This window comes from Xyrauchen texanus, chromosome 45 (genome assembly GCF_025860055.1).
Source record: "Xyrauchen texanus isolate HMW12.3.18 chromosome 45, RBS_HiC_50CHRs, whole genome shotgun sequence".
NCBI lineage: Eukaryota > Metazoa > Chordata > Actinopteri > Cypriniformes > Catostomidae > Xyrauchen > Xyrauchen texanus.
This window is the reverse complement of record NC_068320.1, coordinates 16,912,202-16,936,535: the sequence shown is the minus strand read 5'-3', so window position 1 is coordinate 16,936,535 and position 24,334 is coordinate 16,912,202. Positions and strand designations below refer to the sequence as shown.

Here is a 24,334-nt window from a genome sequence, read left to right as displayed (position 1 = left end):
TTCCTATGATAAAGTCATTCTGGCCCGGACTCATTATAGTTCCCGTCTCTCAGATTCCACACGGACTTGTTTGACGGACACTCAGGAGGAGCGCCCTGTGTCTGCTCGAGATGGCGGACAGAACGGAGAACGCGAGGGCCGAATAAACATCCAACCTGCGCGTCTGTAACCTTCCGAGAAGCGCACACCCCGTCATACAAACATACTTATCTTCAACCATCACGAAAAAAATGAGCGCCATGGAAGGCGGGAAACCCTCCCTGCCGCTGGTTTACCAGGCCGTACAGGCGCTGTATCACGACCCGGACCCAGCCGGCAAGGAGCGCGCCTCGGTCTGGCTAGGAGAGCTGCAGAGATCGGTGCGTATAAGAGCGATTCAGAGCGGGCCTACTGCGCCACAGCACTCATTACTCACGAATGAGCCTTTGCTATTTGCTGTGAATAATAAAAAGTGTCCTTTATGAAAGGATTGAGGCGTTTAAAAAAATAGGCAGATGAAGTGGTCACATGTGTTTGAATTTCTGCGGGGGTCTGTTTTGCAGCCACTGCTAAATCCATCCAGCATGTCTGTGGTTTGGGTAGATTAATCAAGGGTAAATTCGGTCAACTAGTTTAGCGGAAGTAGGCCTAATAATAATAATACGGCCGGTCGAGGTGCGTAGCAAATGGTTTATCATCATAGCTGTGTCTCAAAACCTGATGAGGCAGATTTAGGCAATAAGCAGGTGCCCAAAACGAGAGAGACCTTGAGTAATTCCTTTTAAACCCACAAGAAGTTGACAGTTTCCGCCTTTCTGCGTTGGGTTACTTGGTTCTTCGCGTAGTTCCTCTTCAGCAAACTGTCAGATTGTTGATAAGGAAAGTGTTAAGACTACAAACCTCATACATTGCAATGGGTAGGATTTTTTTCTATTAAATTTTAGCTGGTTTAAGATTATTAATTGACCCCTCTAAAACCAGCTAAGACCAGCCAACTAGCTGAACATTGGCTATTCCTGCAGTGGTCTATATGTCCTCATGTATTCTAGTCAACTGAGACCGTGACTCATTTGAGGTTATGCATTACAACACTTAACACACAATGAGTGTTTGGTTGCTTTCTATCTATTTGCATGAGTAATGTTTGTCTCTGTATACAGACATGTCTACTGTTCTTGTATTGCTGCTTTTTCTTGTTTATGCAAAATGCAACTGGTCCAACCTGGTGTAGAAACCACATCCTGCTTTAAGGAATAACAACGGCTACTGTATTGGTTGACCAATATGGGTATTTCGATGGCCAATGCTGATACTGACATCTTTAGAGTGGGATGGCTGATATAAAGAGAGAGAAATATGTGATATAGGCTAATATGATTGAATTAAGACAACTTTAAAATATTTACTCAAATTGTGCCTTATCCATTCACAGTGATTTTTGTAGACTTTGGAACCGGCCAAGTGGCTGATAATCTCAAAACGGCCAAATATCAGCCAATTTATTGGCCTCAACAATATATTAGCCTATCGCTTGTCTGCTGAATAGATTAGTGTGTGAGAGAGTATACTTTTCTACACCTGTAACTCAACTGGTCGAGCATGATACTAGCAATGGCAAGGTCGTGGTTTCGATTCCCAAGGAACACTGGACCGGCAAGATGTACATTTGCTTTGGATGCAGGTGTCTGCCGTAAAGGTGTACCTTAGTAGAGCTTTACTTTAAGTGGAGAAACTGACAAAAGGAATGCGTATTAAAACCTTTTAAACACCACAAATGATGTTATTGGTCAAGAGCCAATACAGGAAATACGTGGCTTCTTAATTGAGCAAAGCCACTGCAGATGCATCTCCTTAGTGAAGTTCTTCTCCTGTGTTGAACTCTGCAGATGTACGCATGGGAGATCTCGGATCAGCTCCTGCAGCTGAAGCAGGATGTGGAATCCTGTTACTTTGCAGCCCAGACCATGAAGGTGAAGATCCAGACATCGTTCTATGAGCTTCCCCCAGAGACCCACACTGCACTGAGAGACTCGCTTCTGTCTCACATCCAGAACCTCAAAGACCTGTCTCCCATCATTGTCACACAGGTAACATTAGGCATGCACTCTTCCCTGATCACTAAACCAGGGGTATGATCGCTAAACTTACTTAGCCATGAAAATAGATTTGCTGAGCTCATTGTTATAAGAGTCATAAGTCACCAGTGATGTGCATTTCAAGATAAACATTTATTGTAATGTAATTTAATAATATGAGGGGAAAAAAACATTAGAATATGTTATCAAAATAAAAATAAAAAATTGTGCTTCTTCAAAAGATAAGGATTGTGAGACGGGAATGAGCTGGAATCATTAAGTGGAATTGGTATCGAAACTAGAATTGTTCAGTTCCTTGTGGTTCCCAACCCATGAATTGTGTGTTTTGTTTACTAAATAAAAATGCAATCTAAATGCTGATGACCTCAAACATCTGGTACAATAGTGCGCAACAGTCTCGTTCTGTAGGTAAAAATCCCATTAGTTTTTTTCCATAGACAAATTGATTTTCAATGATAACTTCTAAACCTTTAAAGACAGACCTACATTGAGCTTCAAGGTTGTTCATCTATGGTATATGCTTCCATTGTTGACATCCGTCTGCATTATTTCAGTGTCATTGTTTAAAAAAATCTTGTTTGATAGCAGAATTTATGGTAAAGAACTATATTACCCATATTCCAGCAGAGAAAGCTTCACCAATCAGAAGAACCCGTGCCAAACAAGTTCGTAAAATGTCCCTCGGAGCGACCGCCCGCTCCCATGAAGCTTCTCTTCACCCTGAAACTACTTATCTACTAGTACATATCAGAATATTTTGCAATGAATGTGAACTATATTGTTTCTATACTTATAATCCACAGCCTAAAATCTAAAGTTTTATATATATTCCCATCGGTTTTTTTTTCAATGACATCAATCGCAATGTTTCATGTGATTGCAGTCCGTGCTTTCATGTGAGTACACGGTCTTGTACCTTTTTGTCTTTTTGTCCCATTTTCAAATCAAGGTTCATGATGTTGTGAATTACCTTGGAGGTGGTTTGTTTGGTTCGGTTCATGAATTACAACTCTTTTATGAAGGATTTTATGAAAGTTTATGGGGAAAAAATTAATGTGGAAAAATACTTCCTGAACCTAGATGGCCGAATAAGTGGGCAGGCACTGTTCCACTGTACTGAGAACATTTTAGACTTCCATTGTGATGCACTGGCAAGAACTGTCCATCTTGACCACACTGAAATGCTACATAGTGAGAGCAATCAAGAGTGTGGCACTGATGTTCTAAAAGTAATTTACTCTCGCTCTCTCCTTTCAGCTTGCGCTGGCAATTGCTGATCTGGCTCTTCAGATGGCCTCATGGAAAGGCTGTGTTCACACCCTTATTGAAAAGTAAAAATCCACATACATTTCAAGTACAAACACAGTCCGCTATGCATGCTTTACTTCATTTACATTTTGTTAATCTGTTCCTTATCTGTAACACTCTTTGTCTTGCTTCCTCCAGATACGGTAATGATATTGCCTCCATGCCTTTCCTGATTGAAATCCTCACCGTTTTGCCAGAGGAGGTGCACAGCCGTTCTCTTAGGATCGGAGCCAATCGACGGACCGAGATCATCGAGGATCTAGCCTATTACTCTACCACAGTGGTCACTCTTCTGGTGTGGACTTTTGTTCTATCTCCTAATTAATTTAAATATCTGTCGTACCTGGTCTGTCAGAACTGTGGCTTAGTAGTGAGCACAGACAGTATGCTTCAGACACATTGACCTTGTTTGCGCCTGGTATTAAGATGCATTTCAGATGATCCGATCGCAAGTGGTCAGTGTTAAATACACGTGTGAGCAGGTGCAAAACGTTTTGTGATCGGATCACAAAAACCACATATGGAGACAGTCAAAAACCCTTGTGACCACATCAAATTTGAGGTGTAAATGCTAACGCCGGGTTCACACATCCTCCATGAGCATGGCATGAGTGGTGCTTTTTCATTTTGGGGCGAATAGTAACAGATTTCACCATTCCCACTGCTATCGTGAGTCTCGAGGTGATTTGTCCCTGAAGCGGCAGTGGGCAGATAGCTCACGCTGAGCTTAACTGCTCTGGGTGCAGTACAAAACAAAATGATCGGGAGATTATAGAAAAGACAAAAACAATTAAAAATTATTCAAACCGCTCATGCCACACTCACAGACGATGTGTGAACCCGGCATAATTAATCCTGAATGTGGTCCGAACTGCAGTGAACCGCCACTCCTCACCTGTCAGTTAACCACTGTTTAAAGTTTACATTTTGCTGGTTGCAAGGGAATTTAACAGGAAGTAACCATCCGATCTGAAAATTAAAAAGGCGTGTACATACTCAATCACAAGAACTTCACTCGTCCACTTCAGTGTGTCTGATATCAACATGTATTGCCAAATATGACAAGCAAACACATATCTGAAGCTCAGGTTAATACATGTTTCTCCACTAAAACACCTGATAATTCTGCTCAAAATTATTGCGTTCTAAGATTGAATTTCAACTGCATTTGTGAGATACCGCATGTCAGTTTTAGTCGTGCTTTCTTTGTCTTATGACTTTTTTTTGCTATTATCATGCAGTAGCACACTCTCATAGTGATTGATTTATGTCGTCATAAAACCAGATACCCTCCCCTCGAAATCTTAATACAAGTGGTCACAGGAGATGCATTTATGCGACTAGGTGTAAATGGCGACGTGTCTCACCTGACCACATGTGATCGTATCACCCGAGAAGAATCCTAATACCAGATGTAAAGTGGGTCAAAGATCCTTGGTGCTCATGCGGTGGATGTGGGTTCAAATTAGGGTTGGGCATGAGTACTCGGGTACTCGTTTATGGCTGCAATAATCAATCATGAAAACCATGATGGATTGTGATGATGCATGACGTGACTTTTCACTTGATTTGAAATTCAGCGACAATTACCTAACAACTAAACTCAGACATGTCAAAGAAGGAGCTTATTTTTAATTTTGAGATTGCTTATGTTGTGATTTTGAGGGGTACATTTATTGTCTTTGACATCTCATAGCAACCAAACTGATATACGACGCAATGCTATCATTATCATAATCAAAAGCGAGTGTAATTAACCATGTTTTAAACACCTGTTTTTGCTAAATGTTTGCTAAACACGTTTTATTATCCTATTAATGTAAAAACTTTGACTCATTAATGGATATTATTTAATAAAAAGTGAACATTTGTCACTGAATGTAAACGTCCCTGCCTTGGGTGCCGGAATGTTTGCGTGATGTAACACACACCTGCATCTTGACGAAATGGGAGTTGAAGATTTCCGCACGAGTTTCCAAGTTAGAAGTCCGATAGAGTGTCATTCCGTTGCACTTTCCCTAGTTGAAAGGTGAAAATTCTGAGTTGAATGGAGCGCTTCATGAATCGCCACAGCAACAACAATATGGAGCATCACGGCTTTCCACACAGAAGTGAACATTTGCAGACACGTGTGTATATATACACATACACACACACACACCCAGGCATTTGGCAGTCTTATTATGCAATCTTTTGTACATTTTGTAACAGATTATTTTATAACGGGCTATAAAAATGAATAGACAATTAATTGGCACTACAAGATGCAATGCAGCAGCCAAAGACGTTTGTCAGACATGTTATTATATATATAGTTATGTACATGTTATTGCCACGCGAGTAATTGGTCCAAGTACTCGAGTAGACAAAATGCCCATCCCTAGTTCAACACGATCCTGTTTCCCCCCCGCTTCTCACTATTATTTCCTGTAATTTCTCCACTTATTCAGTCTGTAAAATTGCAAAAATGCCCATTTTTATATGGATTTGCTCTTTGTTGCCTGCATATGTTTTTACCTTGCAAACATGCTGGGCAATCATTGCATCCCTGCTCTGTATATTTAGACTGTGCATAAGCAAAGATCTTAGACTGTACAAAATGAGGTCTGTATATTTAGACTGTGCATAAATATTTTATTGAATTGTTTATGAGTCTATTAAAAGTTTGGTTATTTCTCTTCTGTTTCCCTGACCAGGTGTCGTGTGCGGAGAAGTCTGGGAATGATGAGAAGATGCTTATCAAGGTGTTCCGCTGTTTGGGAAGCTGGTTTAATTTAGGCGTGCTGGACAACAACTTCATGGCCAGCAATCAACTACTGATGATTCTCTTCCAAGTGCTAGTGAGAACCCCGGCAAATTTGATCAGACATTCTGTTTCCTTCTCACATTCTCTTACTGTTTTTATTAATACCCTTTTTTCCCATAACGTTGCAGCAAAGGGATGTGACGTCCACAAACCTACACGAGGCAGCGTCAGACTGTGTGTGTTCAGCACTCTATGCGATTGAGAATGTGGCCATACACGTGCCCCTGGCCATGCAGCTCTTCCAAGGGGTCCTCACTTTAGAAACTGCCTACCACATGGCTGTAGCCCGAGAGGACCTTGACAAGTACGTAAAACATGGTTTAGTTTTTAAAGTGTGTCTGTCAAGCAGTCATCAAACACAACGGCACTGTTCCGGTTTGCGTTCTAAAGCCTACATAGTCCTAAATAAAATTGAGCCTCATATGTTAATGATTTGAAATGCTCTACATCTGCGACTTGATTTCCAATTGGTTTCAATAGAGTTCAGTGTTAGCATGTTGCTAAACTAATGTCACAATACTCCAAGCATGATTTTACATAGAATACAAATAGTGGGTAAAATAGTCATTTTAAATTAGGTTGAACTTTGTTTTAATACTTTAATTATTAAATTGAGTATTTCTTAACATTTCTCTCTGCTTGTCAATTTGAATGGAGTTTTACTGATCTCGTCACATCATGAAAATGAAGGCAATGTAATTATTGAACCGGATCTGCCTTTCTGTCTGGAGCATTCTTAAAATTAAAATTCTGCCTCCGTAGACAGCTCACTTTATTTTGGGACAGAGCCGATAGCTTGTGTTTATAGAAATGTATTGTGTACAAAATGTCTTATTTTATCTCTGCCACAGGGTGCTAAATTACTGCCGGATCTTTACTGAATTGTGCGAGACATTTCTGGAGTTGACAGTAAGGAGTCCTGGGCAGGGCATGGGAGATCTGCGTACATTAGAACTGCTGCTTATCTGTGCCGGACATCCCCAGTATGAGGTGATTGTCATTTATACATATTTGTGAACGTATGGTGTTTGCATTTTGCAGGAAGTGATGGATATACATAAATTCAGAATTCATGTTTATTGGCCAAGTAAGTAACACCTACAGGGAATCTGACCTGGTATATTGCTTAATAATCACAATGAACCTACCATGAAAATAATTTGTTTAAAAATATTACATGCAATAAATGCATAAAGTTTCTAATATGGCTTTCAATGATAATTCCCATTGGAGGTTGGTGTTAAAATGTGTTGGTGTGAAAGAAATGTTATCTTAATGGCCCTAAAAATAGGCTTAATTTTCTATATGCAAAATACAATTTCTTATTTGTTAAATATCCACTTGACTTCAGGTGGTTGAGATCACATTCAACTTCTGGTACCGTCTTGGAGAGCATCTTTATAAAATGAACGATCCAGCGCTCCACAGAGTGTTCCGACCCTACATACAGAGGCTACTGCACAGTCTTGCCCGCCACTGCCAGCTTGACCCAGATCATGTGAGCAGCCTTCAACACCTCTCTCTTGTCCTCTCCACTATTAATTTTATTCATTCGTTGATTCACATGTTTGTTTTCTTAGCATGCTGCTTTTTTATTTTTATAATAGGCCACTTCCACAAAAGGTTATTTGCTTTTTCTTTTTTTTTTGTGCTCCTCATACAGGATGGTGTCCCGGAGGACACGGATGATTTCGGGGAGTTCAGGATGAGAGTGTCTGATCTTGTGAAAGACGTGATTTTCCTTGTAGGCTCCATGGAGTGCTTCTCACAGGTAGAATTTATAGTTTTAGCAGTCGAAGCATGAAGTGAAAGTGATTTTAGGAAAAAGAAATGGGAAAATCTAGGTTTGCAGGAATAAAATGCCTTTGTCAGCTGGCCATGGAAGAGATGGAATATTCAATCTTACATTCAACCTTACCATTATAAGCTCATCTTTATTTAAAGGTTTGTGTTCTTTCATCAGCTGTATTCGACTCTGAAGGAGGGAAGTCCCCCATGGGAAGTGACTGAGGCTGTTTTGTTCATCATGGCTGCCATTGCTAAAAGTGTCGATCCGTGAGTATCCCTTTCAGCCATGACTTAACAGCTTCTTCATTCTATTTTTCAAAGCAAAACACTTTCACCAGTCAAATTTGACTTTCTTCAAAGGTTGTAGGTGATCCACTGAGAGTACAAATTGCTTTTGAATAGATACACATTTGAGTATTTTTCATTTCCATGTGTTAGCTTTTTAAATGGTTCTCAAACCTTTTCCAAATTTTGTTAGTAAACATTTAACCCTTTAAAGGGGTTTTTCCAGTGCACTGTTCAACTCTGCTCGCTTTTGGGGGGGGGGGGGGTTTCCACTGTGGATAGTACCTGATACTTTTTTTAGGAACACCTCCGTCGAGGTTCCAGCCGAGCCGATACTAAATGTGATGTCAAAATCCTGCAGATCACTGATTGGTCAAGGAGAGTCGTCACTACCAGTGTCTCTGGATTTCCAACATGCGACATCAACCCACTAGTTTTAAAGTTAACAACAGCGATAACAGTATCATTTGTTCACGCAACTTTGGAATTATGAAAAAGAAATGGCTGTGCGCAAAACCACACCGTGGTCAATAAACGAGGTGCATATGGTTCACTCGTTAGCGATGAACGAAAAAGTGTCAGCAGCTGGCCGCACACGGCTACCACCGGTCCTACCAAAAGTGTAGGGAAAAGTGACTACAGAACCATCAAGGAAAAGTGGAAGTGGTTCGATCAAATGGACACTATCTAAACCGATGAGCAATGGGAGGGAGAGAGCCCGACTGGAGTCCATGATGGAGGATGGTACATTTTGTTATGTTAACTCTGTACTCCGCTTGAAAGCTTCACTTTATTTAGTTGACCAGCTACTGGAAGCTTGTTTCTAAAAACAACCAGGCCAATTTAACTGTTACACTTGTGTAAAATCACCATGCAACAACTGCTTTATGCAGCACAATGAGCTAGTAGCTAACAGCTAGCGGTTGTGATATTGTTTTGGTCAATTTGTGTCGTGTTTAAGATGATGTAACGGCAGTAGAGGCGGTGCAACTATGACCACAAGCCTATAATCCCATCCAAGCTGAGATGGCACTAAAGTGCAGTGGAAATGCAAGCTAAGAAAAGTAAAGCAGTAGAGTAGAGTAGAGTAGAGTTGAGGCGAGTCGAACCGTAACGTGCAGTGAAAAAGTTCTGAAGGTGCTCTCAAAGATTCTTGTTTCGCTGGCATACCCAAAATTAAAGGCTAATAACTCTATACAACAAGGAGGGCCAAGTTTGGTATTAATGTAAAGAACTTTTCAAATGTATTAATCATATAGATTATAGTTATAGTTTGAACACATCCAGGTTTCTCCCAGTAAGCACGGCTTATGTGGTCATGTAAATGCATTATCTGCGTTCTTATAGGTTGTTGAGGAGAGCACATGTGTGTTGAACAGACTGGAGAACAAACATCATGGGATAGTGCCCAAAAATAAGTCAACAAAGTGGAAAGAATTAAATATTTCTTTTTTTACAGTGACCCAGATACATGTATATAGAAGTAAATAGTATGCCACTTTTATGGAGCATCTAAATGGGAACGCTGCTTTCTGGTGTTCATGTAAAGGAAGTTGTTGTTTTTAATGCTGAAACTGAAATATCTCCCTCTGCTGGTTCACAGTGAGAATAACCCGACTCTGATGGAGGTGCTGGAGCAGATAGTGTTGCTTCCAGAGACGGTCCACATTGCAGTCCGATACACCAGCATCGAGCTGGTTGGAGAGATGAGTGAAGTAATCGACCGGAACCCTTGCATGTTAGGTAAAATTCCAGTTTATTACTGAAAACCAGGCCTTGACCACACGTTTTCTTACACTTCAGAATCATGTTTAATTTCTCTCTGTGGATTCCTGACATCTGTGTTTGGCTTGCAGATCCTGTTTTGAACTTTCTGATGAAGGGTTTGAGGGAGAAACCATTAGCGTCTGTTGCAGCAAAAGCCATTCACAACATCTGCTCTGTGTGTCGAGACCACATGGCGCAGCACTTCCAGGGCTTGCTGGACATCGCCAGCTCCCTCGACTCTTTCGCCCTGTCCACAGAAGCTGCTGTTGGCCTGCTGAAAGGTGCTGCCTCCTTTTACATTACACAGACCTATGTTAATTATGTTTAGGTTTTTATTTACAGTGAAGTGTGTAATTCTTTTACCTTAAGCGCCAACAAAAGGAATTGCAAAAATGAGACCGGTGTCTCTGCAGAACAAAAATTGTCTGCTTTACTCCATTTTGCTATTACATCGAGATTCTCTACTTTCATTGGATAGTTGAAAAACGCCCATCCTGGTTTGAAAATGCTTACAGATTGGGAAACGCTCATTTTCCGCAGAGACCTATACTTCTAAATTACTTTTTTCCACCATGCTTCCCAAACACTACCCATTTGCTATTGGTTGGACAAAAAATTCACACCCCAAAATCATGCCAAGGGGTGAGCCAGTGTTATGTTGTGCTGGTTGGGATGCAATGCTTTGGTGCCACATACCAAAGTGGGGAATAAACCTACAAATGGATTACTTGGTTGTCTTTGTATATTAAGCTGATATAGGAGGATTTTTACATGAAAACAATTACTCTTTGGCTTTGAGTAGTGTTTTACTTTTTCTGTTGATCTTAGGTATGGCCTTGTTGAATGGCTGGTTTGGTTCAAGTAATGTGATTGATTTATTTCAGGCACCGCACTGGTGTTGGCCCGCCTTCCCTTGGAGAAGATTGCAGAGTGTTTGAATGATCTGTGCTCCGTACATGTCATGGCACTGAAAAAGGTTAGATACATGTGACAGTCTGTTCTGTGTAATTTGTAATAACATTAATTATGTGTGTTGAATTTAATAAAGAGTCTATGTGTGTTGTCTGTGTTTAGCTGCTGGCTCAGGACTCCAGTAGTGGAAAGTTATCAGACCCCACCATCTGGCTGGACAGACTGGCTGTTATCTTCAGGTTTGACTCTTAACAACCTCACCAATGATAGATCATTTTAGGGATGTGCTCACTACCAATTTTCTTAATAGTCTAGTTGGTCTGTTGTTTAAAGGACTTGTCAACTAGTCCCTGTTAAGGATACATTTTAAAGCATCACTTTTAAATATTTTTTTGTTTTTAAATAATAATCTTTCAAAATATAAAAACTTTTTTTTTTTTCCGTTGACAGCCAAGTCCACATAGGCGAGATAAATATTAATCTGTAATATTATAACCAAAGATTTGGTCAAACCATTAATAAAATGAAGCAATCCTCAATATTACTTCATTAATTCCTACCTAACAGTATGCTTTTTCACTCTGAAATACATCACATTATGTAATATGGAAGTTAAATTCATTGTAGATGCCATGTTGTCTTAAAAAAGAGCTGCTCTGCAAAACATTTTTTTTATATATATATTTTTTATTTTTTTAATATTTTGCTCCATTAGACACACAAACCCTATTGTAGAGAACGGACAGACACACCCCTGCCAGAAAGTCATCCATGAGGTATGCTCCCCTGTGTTCTGATTAACATATTACTTCAGTCTAACTTTTTGTTAAGTGTTGATTTTTTTTCTGTTCTCTACTGATCTCTCTGTGTTTCTTTTTGCATGTAGATCTGGCCAGTGTTGTCTGAAACATTGAACGCTCACCAGGGAGATAACCGGATCGTGGAGCGCTGCTGCCGTTGCCTGAGGTTTGCAGTGCGTTGTGTTGGCAAAGGCTCTGCCTCTTTGTTACAGCCACTTGTTACTCAGGTGTGTGTGCGTGTTTGAGAGGTCTCGCCCATAGGTTTATGTCTTAAAGATACACTCTTGATCTCTGTGTGTTTCTGGAATTATATCTGGTTCAAGTCTCTAAAGGTGTGCGTGTTTGCGTTTCAGATGGTGAGTGTGTACCAGGTATACCCTCACTCATGTTTCCTGTACCTGGGCAGCATTCTAGTAGACGAGTATGGCATGGAGGAAGGATGCAGACAAGGACTGTTGGATATGCTACAGGTAACACATACCAACACTCCCCAGTCAAATAAGTCTCATTTAGCCAGATTTGATGGAACAAAGTCGGCACAACCATTGACCAAGAAAATAATAAATGGCACTCCATGTCAAAAAGGTTGCCGACCCCTGTTGTAGACAGTAGTAACAATAGTTTTTGCAGAAACCATGGTTTTAGGATATTGTAGGAACTATGTTTTTTTTTTTTTTTTTAGATTAACCATACTAATTATTGTGGTTACTTTGGTTTCACTACAAATATCAAGGTTAAAATATAGCTGCAAACAGCAATGACAGGCAAAGCACAACTGGTCCATTTCCAGCTGGTGGCTTTCGGAAAACAATGCAAGGAGGACACATGCATTTGGCATTTTGGAATCCATGTGTTTAGCCCTTAAGACTAAACATACATCTCAATTTTGATCTAAATCACACATTGTGCTCAGAAGATATGAGCTGTTTCCCATTTTCCGCCATTAATTTAATGCCTCGCAATGGCAAAAATGTTCGATATGTTAGAATCTGTTCACAATTTGGCATCTTCAATATCTTTGCATAATGATGTCTAATTGTGGTGACAGTCTCATCAATCACTTAGGATGAGTATTTAAAATTTCAGAGACTGCAATATTCAATAAATCCAAAACGGCCGACTTCCTGTTAGGTGGGCCTAATTATGCCTACAATTATGTCCGGCTTTATGATAACTATATTTGTACCAATTTTGGTGACTGGAGGTGAAAATGCAGGTGCTACACAGGCAGTCTTACACACTTATTTTAAAGGGGGTGCAGAAAATCCAAAATGGCTGACTTCCTGTAGGGTGGAGCTAATGATTTATGAAAGTTGTTTTATATATGTGCTATATATGTACCAATTTTGTTGACTAGTTGAAAATGGGGGTGCTATAGAGCCCCCACTTACATGCCCAATTTCAAGGGGGTGATAAGCTAAGTACATGTTAAGTACCCCAAAATTGTCTAACCTTGAAAAGAAGAATAATAATAATAATCCTTAGAACAACAATAATCCATAGAAGAACAAGAGGGCCTCCACACTTTCAGTGCTTGTGCCCTAAATATGTTTACTAATGTAAAACCGTGGTAAAGGTATTGTGGGGGAATGCAAAACTATTGTGAGGGCACACAGAACTTATTGCGGTGTGTGTTAAAATGTTCTTGGTCTGAGTGATGCTGACACAAGAGTCACAGATTCAGTTTATTGTGCTACCAAAATCCCAATAATAGCCAGAAAAAGGAAAAAAAAAAAAAAAAGTTTTGGTACATAATTATTTAATTATAAAGCCTGAAATGGCTCCCAGGTGCTCTTACAAACAGATGGGGAAAATGTACAATGTATTACTATATAAATACTACAAAGTGAACATTTTCATATTGCAAAATGAGCAGTAAATTATCAACCGTAGATCATCAGCAATGGCGAATTTTAAAAGTCGGGTAATCCGGTATTTTTAAAACTGACTTTTATTTTTCTCTAGCTACTGCGTCAGACAAAATCCAGATGAACTCAATAAAATCCATCAATTAAGGTTATATAAATTATATTATATATAAACTCATCAAGTCAACAATAATCAGTAATGTTTTTGTAACACATTGGAATGTTTTAAAATACCATTATTAATTTCAAGAAAACTCAGTGCTGAATATGTATCTTAAATTACACATTCATATTAACAATTAATTAGTAATTAGACTGATGTTAAATCTAACAGTAAATCACAGTAACTGCTGTCGGTTCAAATAAGATGGAACCTTAAAATACTTGCGGTTCAGTGAGGGAGTCAGTTGTTAACTCGCTGACAGTTGGATTCACTTTGATTCACTGAGAAAGTAATTCAAACTTCTAACCCTGTTTTGTGAATATTTTCAGCTGATTCATTGAAAAGACCCACTTCAAAAGAGTAATTTGTTCGTGAATCGGTCAATCATGGCTCACACAGTTTTTGTTTTTGTGTGCAGCTAGCTCATGTCATAAAGGTTAAAAATTGCTTTAAGACACTGGTGCACGATCTAAATATGTAATTAAAGTACTCGCAAGATGATATCTAAACTACACTGCATATGAATCCACACAACCCGTGTTCCCAACTGTCACCAGTGGTGAATAGATTTTAAATTATCGCAATTATTTATTTTTTGGCACATTTTTTTTCGCAGTGTCGAGCCCTGAAACTGTCAACTCAAGAGTCTAGTTTATTCTTGGAAGCACTCACTGTAGCAGCCTGGGAGCTTGAATGCACAAATGTGTTTCCCAATTAAAAAAACCTGTGTCTTGTGCTATGAGGATTTTATTATATGTAATTAATAATGGTGCTATAAATTTCACCCTTACAGGCCCTATGTATGCCCACCTTCCAGCTGTTAGAGCAGCCTAACGGACTGCGTAATCACCCTGACACAGTGGATGACCTGTTTAGACTTGCCACCAGGTACTTAAGGTTTTTGATGACTTGGAATTGAATTAGACTACTGAACTTTGCTATGATGATAAACCCCTATACTCTTTATCCAGGTTTGTTCAGCGCAGTCCAGTCACGTTGCTAAGCAGCAGTATTATCGTCCACATTATCCAGTGTGCAATTGCTGCCACCACCCTGGACCATCGAGATGCCAACTGCAGCGTTATGAAATTCATCAGAGACCTTATTCACACAGGAGTCACCAATGATGTGAGTGGCACTGTCAGTCATACTCAACCAACCAACCAATGAAAAGATTTATATATGCTCTTCCACTCCTGTGAGATCTTTTTGTCTAAACTCTCTGTAAAAGAATAAGACAATCTTGTTTTCTTATCTTTTAGCATGAGGATGACTTTGATGTGAGGAAGCGCCTAATTGTTCAGGCAATGGAGCAGCATGGCCAGCAGTTGGTCACTCAGCTCCTCAACACTTGCTGTTTCTGTCTGCCGCCTTACACGTTGCCTGATGTGGCTGAGGTGCTCTGGGAGATCATGGTCTTTGAACGGCCGGTGAGTAGTGTTCACCCTCACACTCACCAGGTCTATGTCATGCTCTTCCCAATGCAGAATAATATAGATAAGTGGTTCTCAACTGGTTTTATTTCAGGTCCCAGGTTTTATGTTGGACATGAAGTGGCGGCCCAACATAGCAAAAAATGTAACCTGTATTTAATGTAGCCTGGGTTGCATTTTCTGTTATCTTGCAGTTTAAAATTGTGAGTTTTATTTCCATTAGTTTGGTACATGGCACAATGTTTTTTCTCCTCATTGCTGTCTACTGTTTGAGAGGTTTGACTTCCTCCATAGCGCTTTAAAAATACACACAAAAAATGCTATGCATTTTTGTCGCGTTCAATTGAATTCCGGCCATCTCACTGAGCCACACGGTGGACCACACCTAGAGCAGTTTCTGAAGAGCGCGTGAAGCATAAGCACTGTGATGCACATGCCGTTTGCGGAGGTTTGCTCAAAACTCCTGTGAAAATATTGTGGCATGTAATGTCGTGTAATGGCAAATGTTCTAAGGTCATTGCAGGTTCATACACTCAGTGTTGCACTTACTCTTTTTCTGTGGAGATGGTAGAATGAAGAAGCTACAAGGTTCAGATTATAACCATGGTTCCCTGAAATGAGGGAATGAATGCTGCGTCATATCTGATGGTATGGGGTTATCCCCGCAGGTGAAGCCAATCTCTAAAACTCTTTAAAATCTCTGCAATTGTAATTTTCAGATAGCGTTTTGTGCTCCGACTCCCTCGTGCACATGGCAGGATAGAGGCGGTGCATAGCTCTATTTCTTTAGAATATTCGATTTTTATTGATTCAGTAGCGCAGCCAGCTTACGCAGCATTCATTCCTTCATTCAAGGGAACCATGTTTACAGTCGTCACTTTATCATTCACTTTAAATTCAGTCATGAATGCTGCATCATAGCTGATGCAACGGGGAATGTATACCATCATGCCGTGCTACTTATTCACATACATAAAGATGCCTTCTAGCCAATGGGGTAACAAAAAGCACCAACAGAGTCTCCTCTTTGCATCGCAATTAGAAGGGAGAAGTAGAATGATGAATGGATGGATGTACATGGTGATGACGCTATCCGGCCTGGGTAGGGCAGTCATTGCAAGATGAATGAATTCACTACCATGTGTAATTAAGTATAAAAAAGGGACTAACCAAATGGGTAGTGAAAACTGCTAATGACTACTAAATAAGCTGGCTGTAAGCAGTAGGATTCATAGTTTAACTCTTTCACAGTAAGCACCTGGGAAGAGAGAGAGAGGAGACATCCAGGCTGTAAAACCTGGCAAAAGTGCTAGGGGAAGCCCAACCTGCTGCTAGGCAGATGTCTTCAAGGGAAGCGCAATTAGACAATTCCAATGAGGATGCCATGCCTCTAGAGGAGTGAGCTTTTACTCCAATAGTGTACTGTATGCCTTGGAAGTCATTTGCGAGTGCAATGGCATCCACTATACAATGTGAAAGCCTTTGTTTGGAGACAGCCAACCCTTTAAAGCAAACTGTGATGCAGACAAAGAGCTCCGAAAAGCCGCATTGCCTTGTGCGATCGAAATGCAGTTGAAGTCAGAAGTTTGCATACACTTAGATTGAAGTCCTTAAAACACTTTATTTTTTATTTTTATTTTTCTTTACCACTACTCAGATTTCATATTAGCAAACTACAGTTTTGGCAAGTCGTTTAGGACATCAACTTTGTGCATGACACAAGTAATTTTTCCAACAATTGTTTACAGACAGATTGTTTCTGTTTTAATTGACAATCACAATTCCAGTGGGTCAGAAGTTTACATACACCAAGTTAACTGTGCCTTTTAAGCAGCTTGTAAAATGTCAAACCTTTAGGCAATTCGCTTCTGTTAGGCTAATTGGAGGTGTACCTGTGGATGAGCCTCTTTGCTTGACATCATGGGAAAATCAAAAGAAATCAGCCAAGACCTCAGAAAACAAATTGTGGACCTCCAAAAGTCAGGTTCATCCTTGGGAGCAATTGCCAAGTGCTTGAAGGTACAACGTTCATCTGTAAAAACAATAGTATGCAAATACACCATTGGACCATGCAGCCATCATACCGCTCATCCCATGGTGTGCAAAGCCAATTCAGCCCACATGTGGTCCCTCGGGATCCATGGGAGTGGAAGAGACCGGACTCATCCGTCAGAATGAGGGAGAGCCTAGAGCGCAGCGTTTTGAATCTCATCTGTTGCAGTGAGTGCAATCTGGCCCACCGAGCACCGCCTCTGTGTGAGCCTGACCCAGGCAGATAACATAGCCCTTGTGCCTGTTGGATAAGGGGATATGCCGTTCACACGGTGGGAAACATTTATGAAACGCCATCTTTAAAAAGATGTCAGTTAAGTAAACCACTTTTAGATTGTGCACAGTATAGAGATACACACACAATCAGGCTGTAACGCTTATGTTACGTGCTTGCAGTAAACAATCCAATACAGTCCAATGAATGAATAATCGAAGGATGCCTTCCATTGAGGCTCACAGGCCATAGCATAATCAGTGAAAGAGGCAAAGATGGCTCGTCCGCCCACTGTGCACTGGTGGACAAATTCAAACACTGCTGTTCAATGGTGAAGGTTGGTATCCGCTATCGCCGAAGCACCATTGGGGCAGAAGAAACACCAGTCCACCCACTGTCAGAGGTGCATATCTTGACGGTGATTCTTAGAAGAAAATTACATTTTCCATGCCAAGTATGAAAGCGAAATTATCGGCACCTTAAAAGGGAATATTCTGAAGAGATAACGCTACACACTACCTCTACCTACGCCTGTTATTTGCAAGGAAGCGAATGAGGCATTGCACAAAACGCTGTCTGGCAATTAAAATTGGCAAGATTTTAAAGAGTTTCAGAGATGGTCTACACCTGCCGGGATAACCCTACAGCATCAGCTATGACACAGCATCAGCTATGACGCAGCATTCATGACCGAACTGATAAGGAAAGTACAGTCATTTCAAATAAACAGAATCTCAAAGGTCTTTCTTAATGTGCAATAAGAGCTTGTGTTTTTCATCGGAGAGCCTTAAAATGTGTGAAAGTGACTCATTTATTATATTTAATATAATGTAATATAATAGTTACTCAGGTTAGCTGGGTTCCAAAAACTGAATGATAAGCATTTCATGAGTTTTAAAGGCTTTTATTGGCAAAAACACTCAAGTCAATATTTCCATTGTTGACCCTTGTTCTTCATACATTTAGAGCATTTAGCTCTGGCATGCTGGATATCCGCTTCTGGGCCAAATCCTGACTGATGGTGATCTGTTCTTGCCTTATTAGTGCTCTGAGTTGATAACAATTTGTGGGCTTCTGCCCACTCTCCTTTTGAGGATTGACCACAGGTTCTCTATGGGATTAAGATCCAGGGAGTTGTCTGGCTAAGGATCCAAAATTTCAATGTAATGATCTCCGAGCCACTTCATTATCACTCTTGCCTTGTGACATGGTGCTCTATCATGCTGGAAAATGCACAGATCATCAACAAATTGCTCTAGGATGCTTGCAGGATGTTTTGATACCATTCTTTATTCATGGCAGTGTTTTTGGGCCGAATTGTGAGAGCCCACTCCCTTGGATGAAAAGCAACCACAAATGGATGGTCTCAGGATGCTACACTGTTGGCATGACACAGGATGCATGGTAGCATTCACCTTTTCTTCTCCAGACTAATGATTTTCCAGATGTCTCAAACAGTCGTAAGGGGGCTTCATCAGAGAAAATATCTTTGCACCAGTCTTCTGCTGTCCAATCCTTTTCAGTCTGTCCTTTAAGTTTTTCTTGGAGAGAAGTGGCTTCTTTGCTGACATTCTTGAAATCAGGCCATTGTCAAAGTGTACCCCTCACTGTGCATGCAGATGCACTCACACCAACCTGCTGCCAATATTGAGCAAGCTCTGCACTGGTGGTGACACGATTCTGTAGCTGACTCCGAAGGAGATGATCCTGGTGCTTGCTCTGGGATGTCCTGAAGCCTTTTTCACTGCAGTTGAATCTCTCTCCTTTAAGTTATTGATTATCCGGTGAATAGTTCTTTCAGGTGCAATATTCTTTGCAGCAATTTCCTTGCATGTGAGGCCATTTTGATGCAAAGCGATGATGGCTGCCTGTCTTTAGAGGTAACCATTGGGAACAAGAACACAACGATTGGAAGCACTTCTTGCCTCATTTTATAGCAATCAGTCTGTTCTTATAATCCAATCAGACTGACAGTGATTTCACCTGACTAGTACTCGTTCACACTTTCCCAGGTGGTGCTGATATGATTAGTGAAATTATGTTAGCTGGTCATTTTGTGCCAGGGCCAAAAAACTGTGAAATTTGGGTTTTTGTGATCGTTAATATTTTTTGGCCAATGAAGCTTTTTGCAATTATTTAAAATGCATCGGATCACTCTGCACAATAATCTAGAAATGATGTGAATCAACACCACAGCCACTCAAGCAGGAAACTTTGCGAAACTCAAAATGTATGTCACTACCAATACTTTTGGCTACTGCTGTATATGCCCTTGAAAATAATTATTTTTTATATAGAACTGTATATAGTATAAAAGAACTGCCAGGAGCTGGGCACTGTGAAGCAATGTCAACGGTTAACTGTCATAAATGAATCCCTGTCACATACTTTCTCTGCTGTCATCTCTGCTTTGCTCTTACTAAATAGTTTAGGTATTGATATAGGTCAAAAGATTTTTTCATTCTAACATTGCTATTGTGTTAACCACAAAAAACGGTCGGACCAATGATTATTTGTTTTTTGTTTTGCATGAATTTACACCCCGGTGTGATAAACTACAAAAGTCTGTGGTTTACTGCAATTGAATAAATACAGTTGAATTCAGAAGTTTACATAAACCTTAACCAAATACATTTAAACTCAGTTTTTCACAATTTCTGACATTTAACTGTAGAAAGCATTCCCTGTCTTTGGTCAGTTAGGATCACTATTTTAAAAATGTGAAATGTCAGAATAATAGGAGAGGGAATGATATAGTTGAGCTTTTATTTCTTTCATCACATTCCAAGTGGGTCAGAAGTTTACATAAACTTTGTTGTTCATATTTGGTAGCATTGCCTTTAAATTGCTTGTGTGTATGAGACAGCACATGCAGACTATGGCACCAACAATCATGCCATGGTCCAAATCACTGAGATCACATTTTCTCCCCATTCTGATGGTTTATGTGGACATTTACTGAAGCTCCTGACCCGTATATGCCTGATTTTATGTACTGCTGCTACATGATTTGCTGATTAGATAATTGCATGAATGATTGTTGGTGCCAGATGGGCAGGTTTGAGTATTTCTGTAATCTCCTGGGATTTTCACACACAACAGTCTCTAGAATTTACTCTGAATGGTCCCAAAATCTAAAAACATCCAGTGAGAGGCAGTTCTATGGATGGAAACGCCTTGATAAGAGAGGTCAATAGGGAATGGGGAATATATGTGTTTAGTATAGTTGATTTATTCTGTATAATTTATTTGTCTTCATTAACATACATTTATTCAGTTGTGATCTTATATGCCTGAGTAAAATACAAAGCTTTAAGACTGGTAGTTTTATTGTTGTATTAATAAAGGGTGCTAAAGAGTTTTTTTAGGTTATTTATTCAAAATAACTTGTTTCTAGCATCATTATAGATGCAAAATCTCTCTACAATTTAGAAAGATCATCAATGTATTTTTTAAATAACTTTGTGTTTACATCTGTCACATTTTCTGCATGTTTCTATGAATGTGTCTAGACGTTTTGCCGCTGGTTGGAGGCTGCACTCAAGGGTCTTCCAAAAGAAACAGCAGGAGGCGCTGTAACAGTCACACACAAACAGCTCACCGACTTCCATAAGCAGGTCACGAGGTGAGTTAGTCTCAATCACCCGATCCTTTAAAGAAGCACTCCGATATGTTAGTAAACCTCAAAGCTACTAGGATGATTTCATTATAATTGAACTCAAAGAGAAATGTACCTGCTCCCTCATTAAAAGCACAGTGCTTTTGTCCTCGTCAATAAAATCTATTCAGTACCCACTTGTACAGATCACAAACAGGATTTGTCTTTGGTGTTGCAAGTTGGTACTCATCCAGTTTTCGCTGAGTTTAACTCCATGCAGGAAGCCTAAACAAACACCCATAACCAGTTGAGATTGAAGTGATCTCATACTCTTCTGCACACGGGTAGATGATTTGACAAGTCTCAACCTGTGCAACAACAGCCTTTGACCCTCCCTGAATGGTGTCATGCGCAAATACCAAATACATATTATTCTGACAAAGCAGCATGAGTCACAACTTTAAGTGGAAAGGGTTGATATAAGGACTGATATAAGGCCATTCTATTACTCGCCCATGCTCTTGGCATATTTAGAAATAGACATTTGGCTCTGATTACTAATAATAAATCCACTTGTTGTGTTTTAGTTTGACTTGGATTGATGCCTTATGCCTTGATTTTCTCTTCCCCTCTGTCTTTTTCTCCATCTTTCAATCTATATATTTCTCTCACGCCCTAGTGCAGAGGAATGTAAACAGGTTTGTTGGGCGATAAGAGAGTTTACCCGGCTCTACCGATAGTTGTCTTTTACCAGCTCATGCTGCAAGACCAGGTGAGGGCACATAAGAAAAAAAATTAATTGAGTACACCATGGAAACCATCTTTTCCATTAATGAAAGTTTAAATGATTAATTCACCAATACATTATTTTGATTATGATTTACTCACTCTAATTTGTTCCAAATCTGTATGCTTTTTATTTGTTTCTATAAATCTCAAAAGTAGAAAATGTTATGCTATACTATAGGTCTGGAATTTAAGTCATTAATTCATATCATGTCGCATTATCAGGGAATAGAGTAAATAATTAATAGTTTTTCTTTATATCTGGGTGAATTATTACTAAAGTTTTTAAATACAAGGCTCCAATGGAAAACCTGAAATATCAGGACATTTTAATATGGTGATTTCCAGGACTAAAAATGTCATGGAAATTTCTTTAGTCTGAATAATTTTTGCAGAAATTCTTAGATTTAAAAGATTTAATCACTAAAAGGAATACTCTGAGTTCAAAGCAATCGACAGCATTTGTGGCATAATGTTGATTACCACAAATTATTTCCACTTGTCCCTTAAAAAACAAAAATCGAAGTCACCGTGAGATATTTACAATGGAAGTGAATTCGGCCAATTGTTGGAGGGTTTAAAGGCATAAATGTGAAGCTTATTGTATAAAAGCACTTGCATTAATGCTTCTGTTAAAACATGTATAGTTTGAGATTTATATGTACTATTTAAATCATAATTTTTAGGGTCATTTTAGGGTTTGTTGACATTTACATCAAGGTTAGTAAGCAATTTTTTTTTCACAAATCATTTTAGCATGTACGTTTTTTTTCTTGTGGCTATACTTTCAAAACAGTGAGTATTTTAACGTTTAAGGATTGACCCAATTCACTTCCATTGTAAGTGCTTCACTGTAACTTCGATTTGTTTGTTTTTTCTAAGAAACAGCGGGACAAATTGAAATGATTTTTTGTGGTAATCAATATTATGCCACATGCTTTTGATTGGGATTAAATTATATTGAACCTGGAATATTTTTTTTAAAATGGCTCATGGTGAGTGCAATCTTTAGAAAAATGATTTCAAAAAATACTTATTGTGTAATCACATGTTTTGAAAAGTCATTGATATTGATTGAATGGGTGGGAACCCTGCAAATAGTTTTTTTTATATATATATATTCTACACACACACACACACACACTGGTGACCAAAAGTTTGGAATAAAGTACAGATTTTGCTCTTTGTTTTCAACTGGGTTTGATATAGTGGAAAGTGATTTTTCTATTACCAAATTAGCAATTTAGCATGTGTTTGAGTGATGGCTGCTGGAAATGGGGCCTGTCTAGATTTGATCAAAAATGACTTTTTTTTTCAAATAGTAATCGGCAATGTCCTGACTATACTTTGTGATCAGTTGAATGCCACATTGGTGAATTAAAGTACCTATTTCTTTCCAAAACAGCAAAATCTGTACATTTATTCCAAACCTTTGGCCACCAGTGTAGTTTGTTTCAGTATTATTAACATCTCATAATTGTTTTCTCTGCAGGTCAGATTTTTTGTTTTGCGAACATTCGGCGGTAGGTGCAAAGGGAGCCATGTTGACCACTGTTGAGAAACTAAAGGGAACTCTTGCATGAAGGATTTGTGGGACTTGGCACCATGGGAAGCCAACCAATCGAATTGGAGCTTTGGCGTGGCAGGGTTTCAGGAAAAAGCAAATTGCCTTGTGGGTGTCAAAAGACAGGACCCACAACCCCTCCCTTTACCCCTACAAGCACACTGATGCCAGCTGAAGCAAGAGGGGGGTTTCAGAAGGGACGTCGATTTGGGCGGGCCAAGTTTTGGACATTTAAAGCGTTTACACCCATTTCAAAACATGGATAAACGTCTGTATCAGTCAGATTTTTGTGGGATCCATCGACAAAAACAAAAGGATGTGCCTGGTTGCAAATCATAATGCATTGTTAAAAAAAATGAGAGACTTGTAAGTTTTTAAAAACAAATGGAGATTTATTTTCATGGACGTGTGTTTAGAGATCAAAACATGGCTTTGCTGCCAGTGCCATAAAAATTATTACCAAATGAAAGATTGTCACAAGCATCAAGCCTGTGGGACAATTTACGAAATGGCAAAGGGAGAATCCTGGGAGAGTTGGCGTCACCTTTGATCTTTTTAAAGTTGGCTGGAGTTTTATCAGTACAGGTTATGCTGTAAAATATGAAGTGGACTGGCAGGTGCTTTTTTTTTTTTTTTTTTTTTGTTCTATCACCACCTCTATTAGCACATGGCATTTTAGATACGCAGAGGTGATCATCTTGAGCGTGTGCAGCCATTGTGCAAACAATAAATCAAACAATGTGAGGAACAAAAAAATCTTTGTCTCTAATATAACTTTATATGCATTTGTGTGAAGACAGATTTACACTCCATGTCTAAGAACCTGTTTGACCAGGTTTAATTTTAAGAAGTTACATCAGTCCTTCAGGTAATAGAGTAAGTTTAATCGTCCTCTATTGACTGAGATTTTTTTCC

At 39.4% G+C, this 24,334-nt stretch overlaps 1 protein-coding gene across 1 annotated transcript; it reads left to right on the top strand.

Moving 5' to 3' along the window:
• Window positions 1–80: 80 nt before the first annotated feature.
• On the top strand, window positions 81–24,162 carry LOC127637383 (transportin-3-like). Its single transcript, XM_052118408.1, has 23 exons — window positions 81–359; window positions 1,866–2,066; window positions 3,333–3,406; window positions 3,522–3,678; window positions 6,080–6,223; window positions 6,318–6,493; window positions 7,041–7,179; window positions 7,541–7,687; window positions 7,853–7,960; window positions 8,153–8,244; window positions 9,866–10,005; window positions 10,119–10,310; window positions 10,914–11,005; window positions 11,104–11,180; window positions 11,657–11,717; window positions 11,828–11,968; window positions 12,095–12,211; window positions 14,566–14,660; window positions 14,744–14,900; window positions 15,035–15,202; window positions 20,984–21,096; window positions 21,749–21,841; window positions 23,348–24,162. The coding sequence occupies exons 1-22, from the start codon at window positions 231–233 to the stop codon at window positions 21,807–21,809; spliced, it is 2,781 nt and encodes a 926-aa protein (XP_051974368.1). The 5' UTR covers window positions 81–230; the 3' UTR covers window positions 21,810–21,841; window positions 23,348–24,162.
• Window positions 24,163–24,334: the final 172 nt, after the last annotated feature.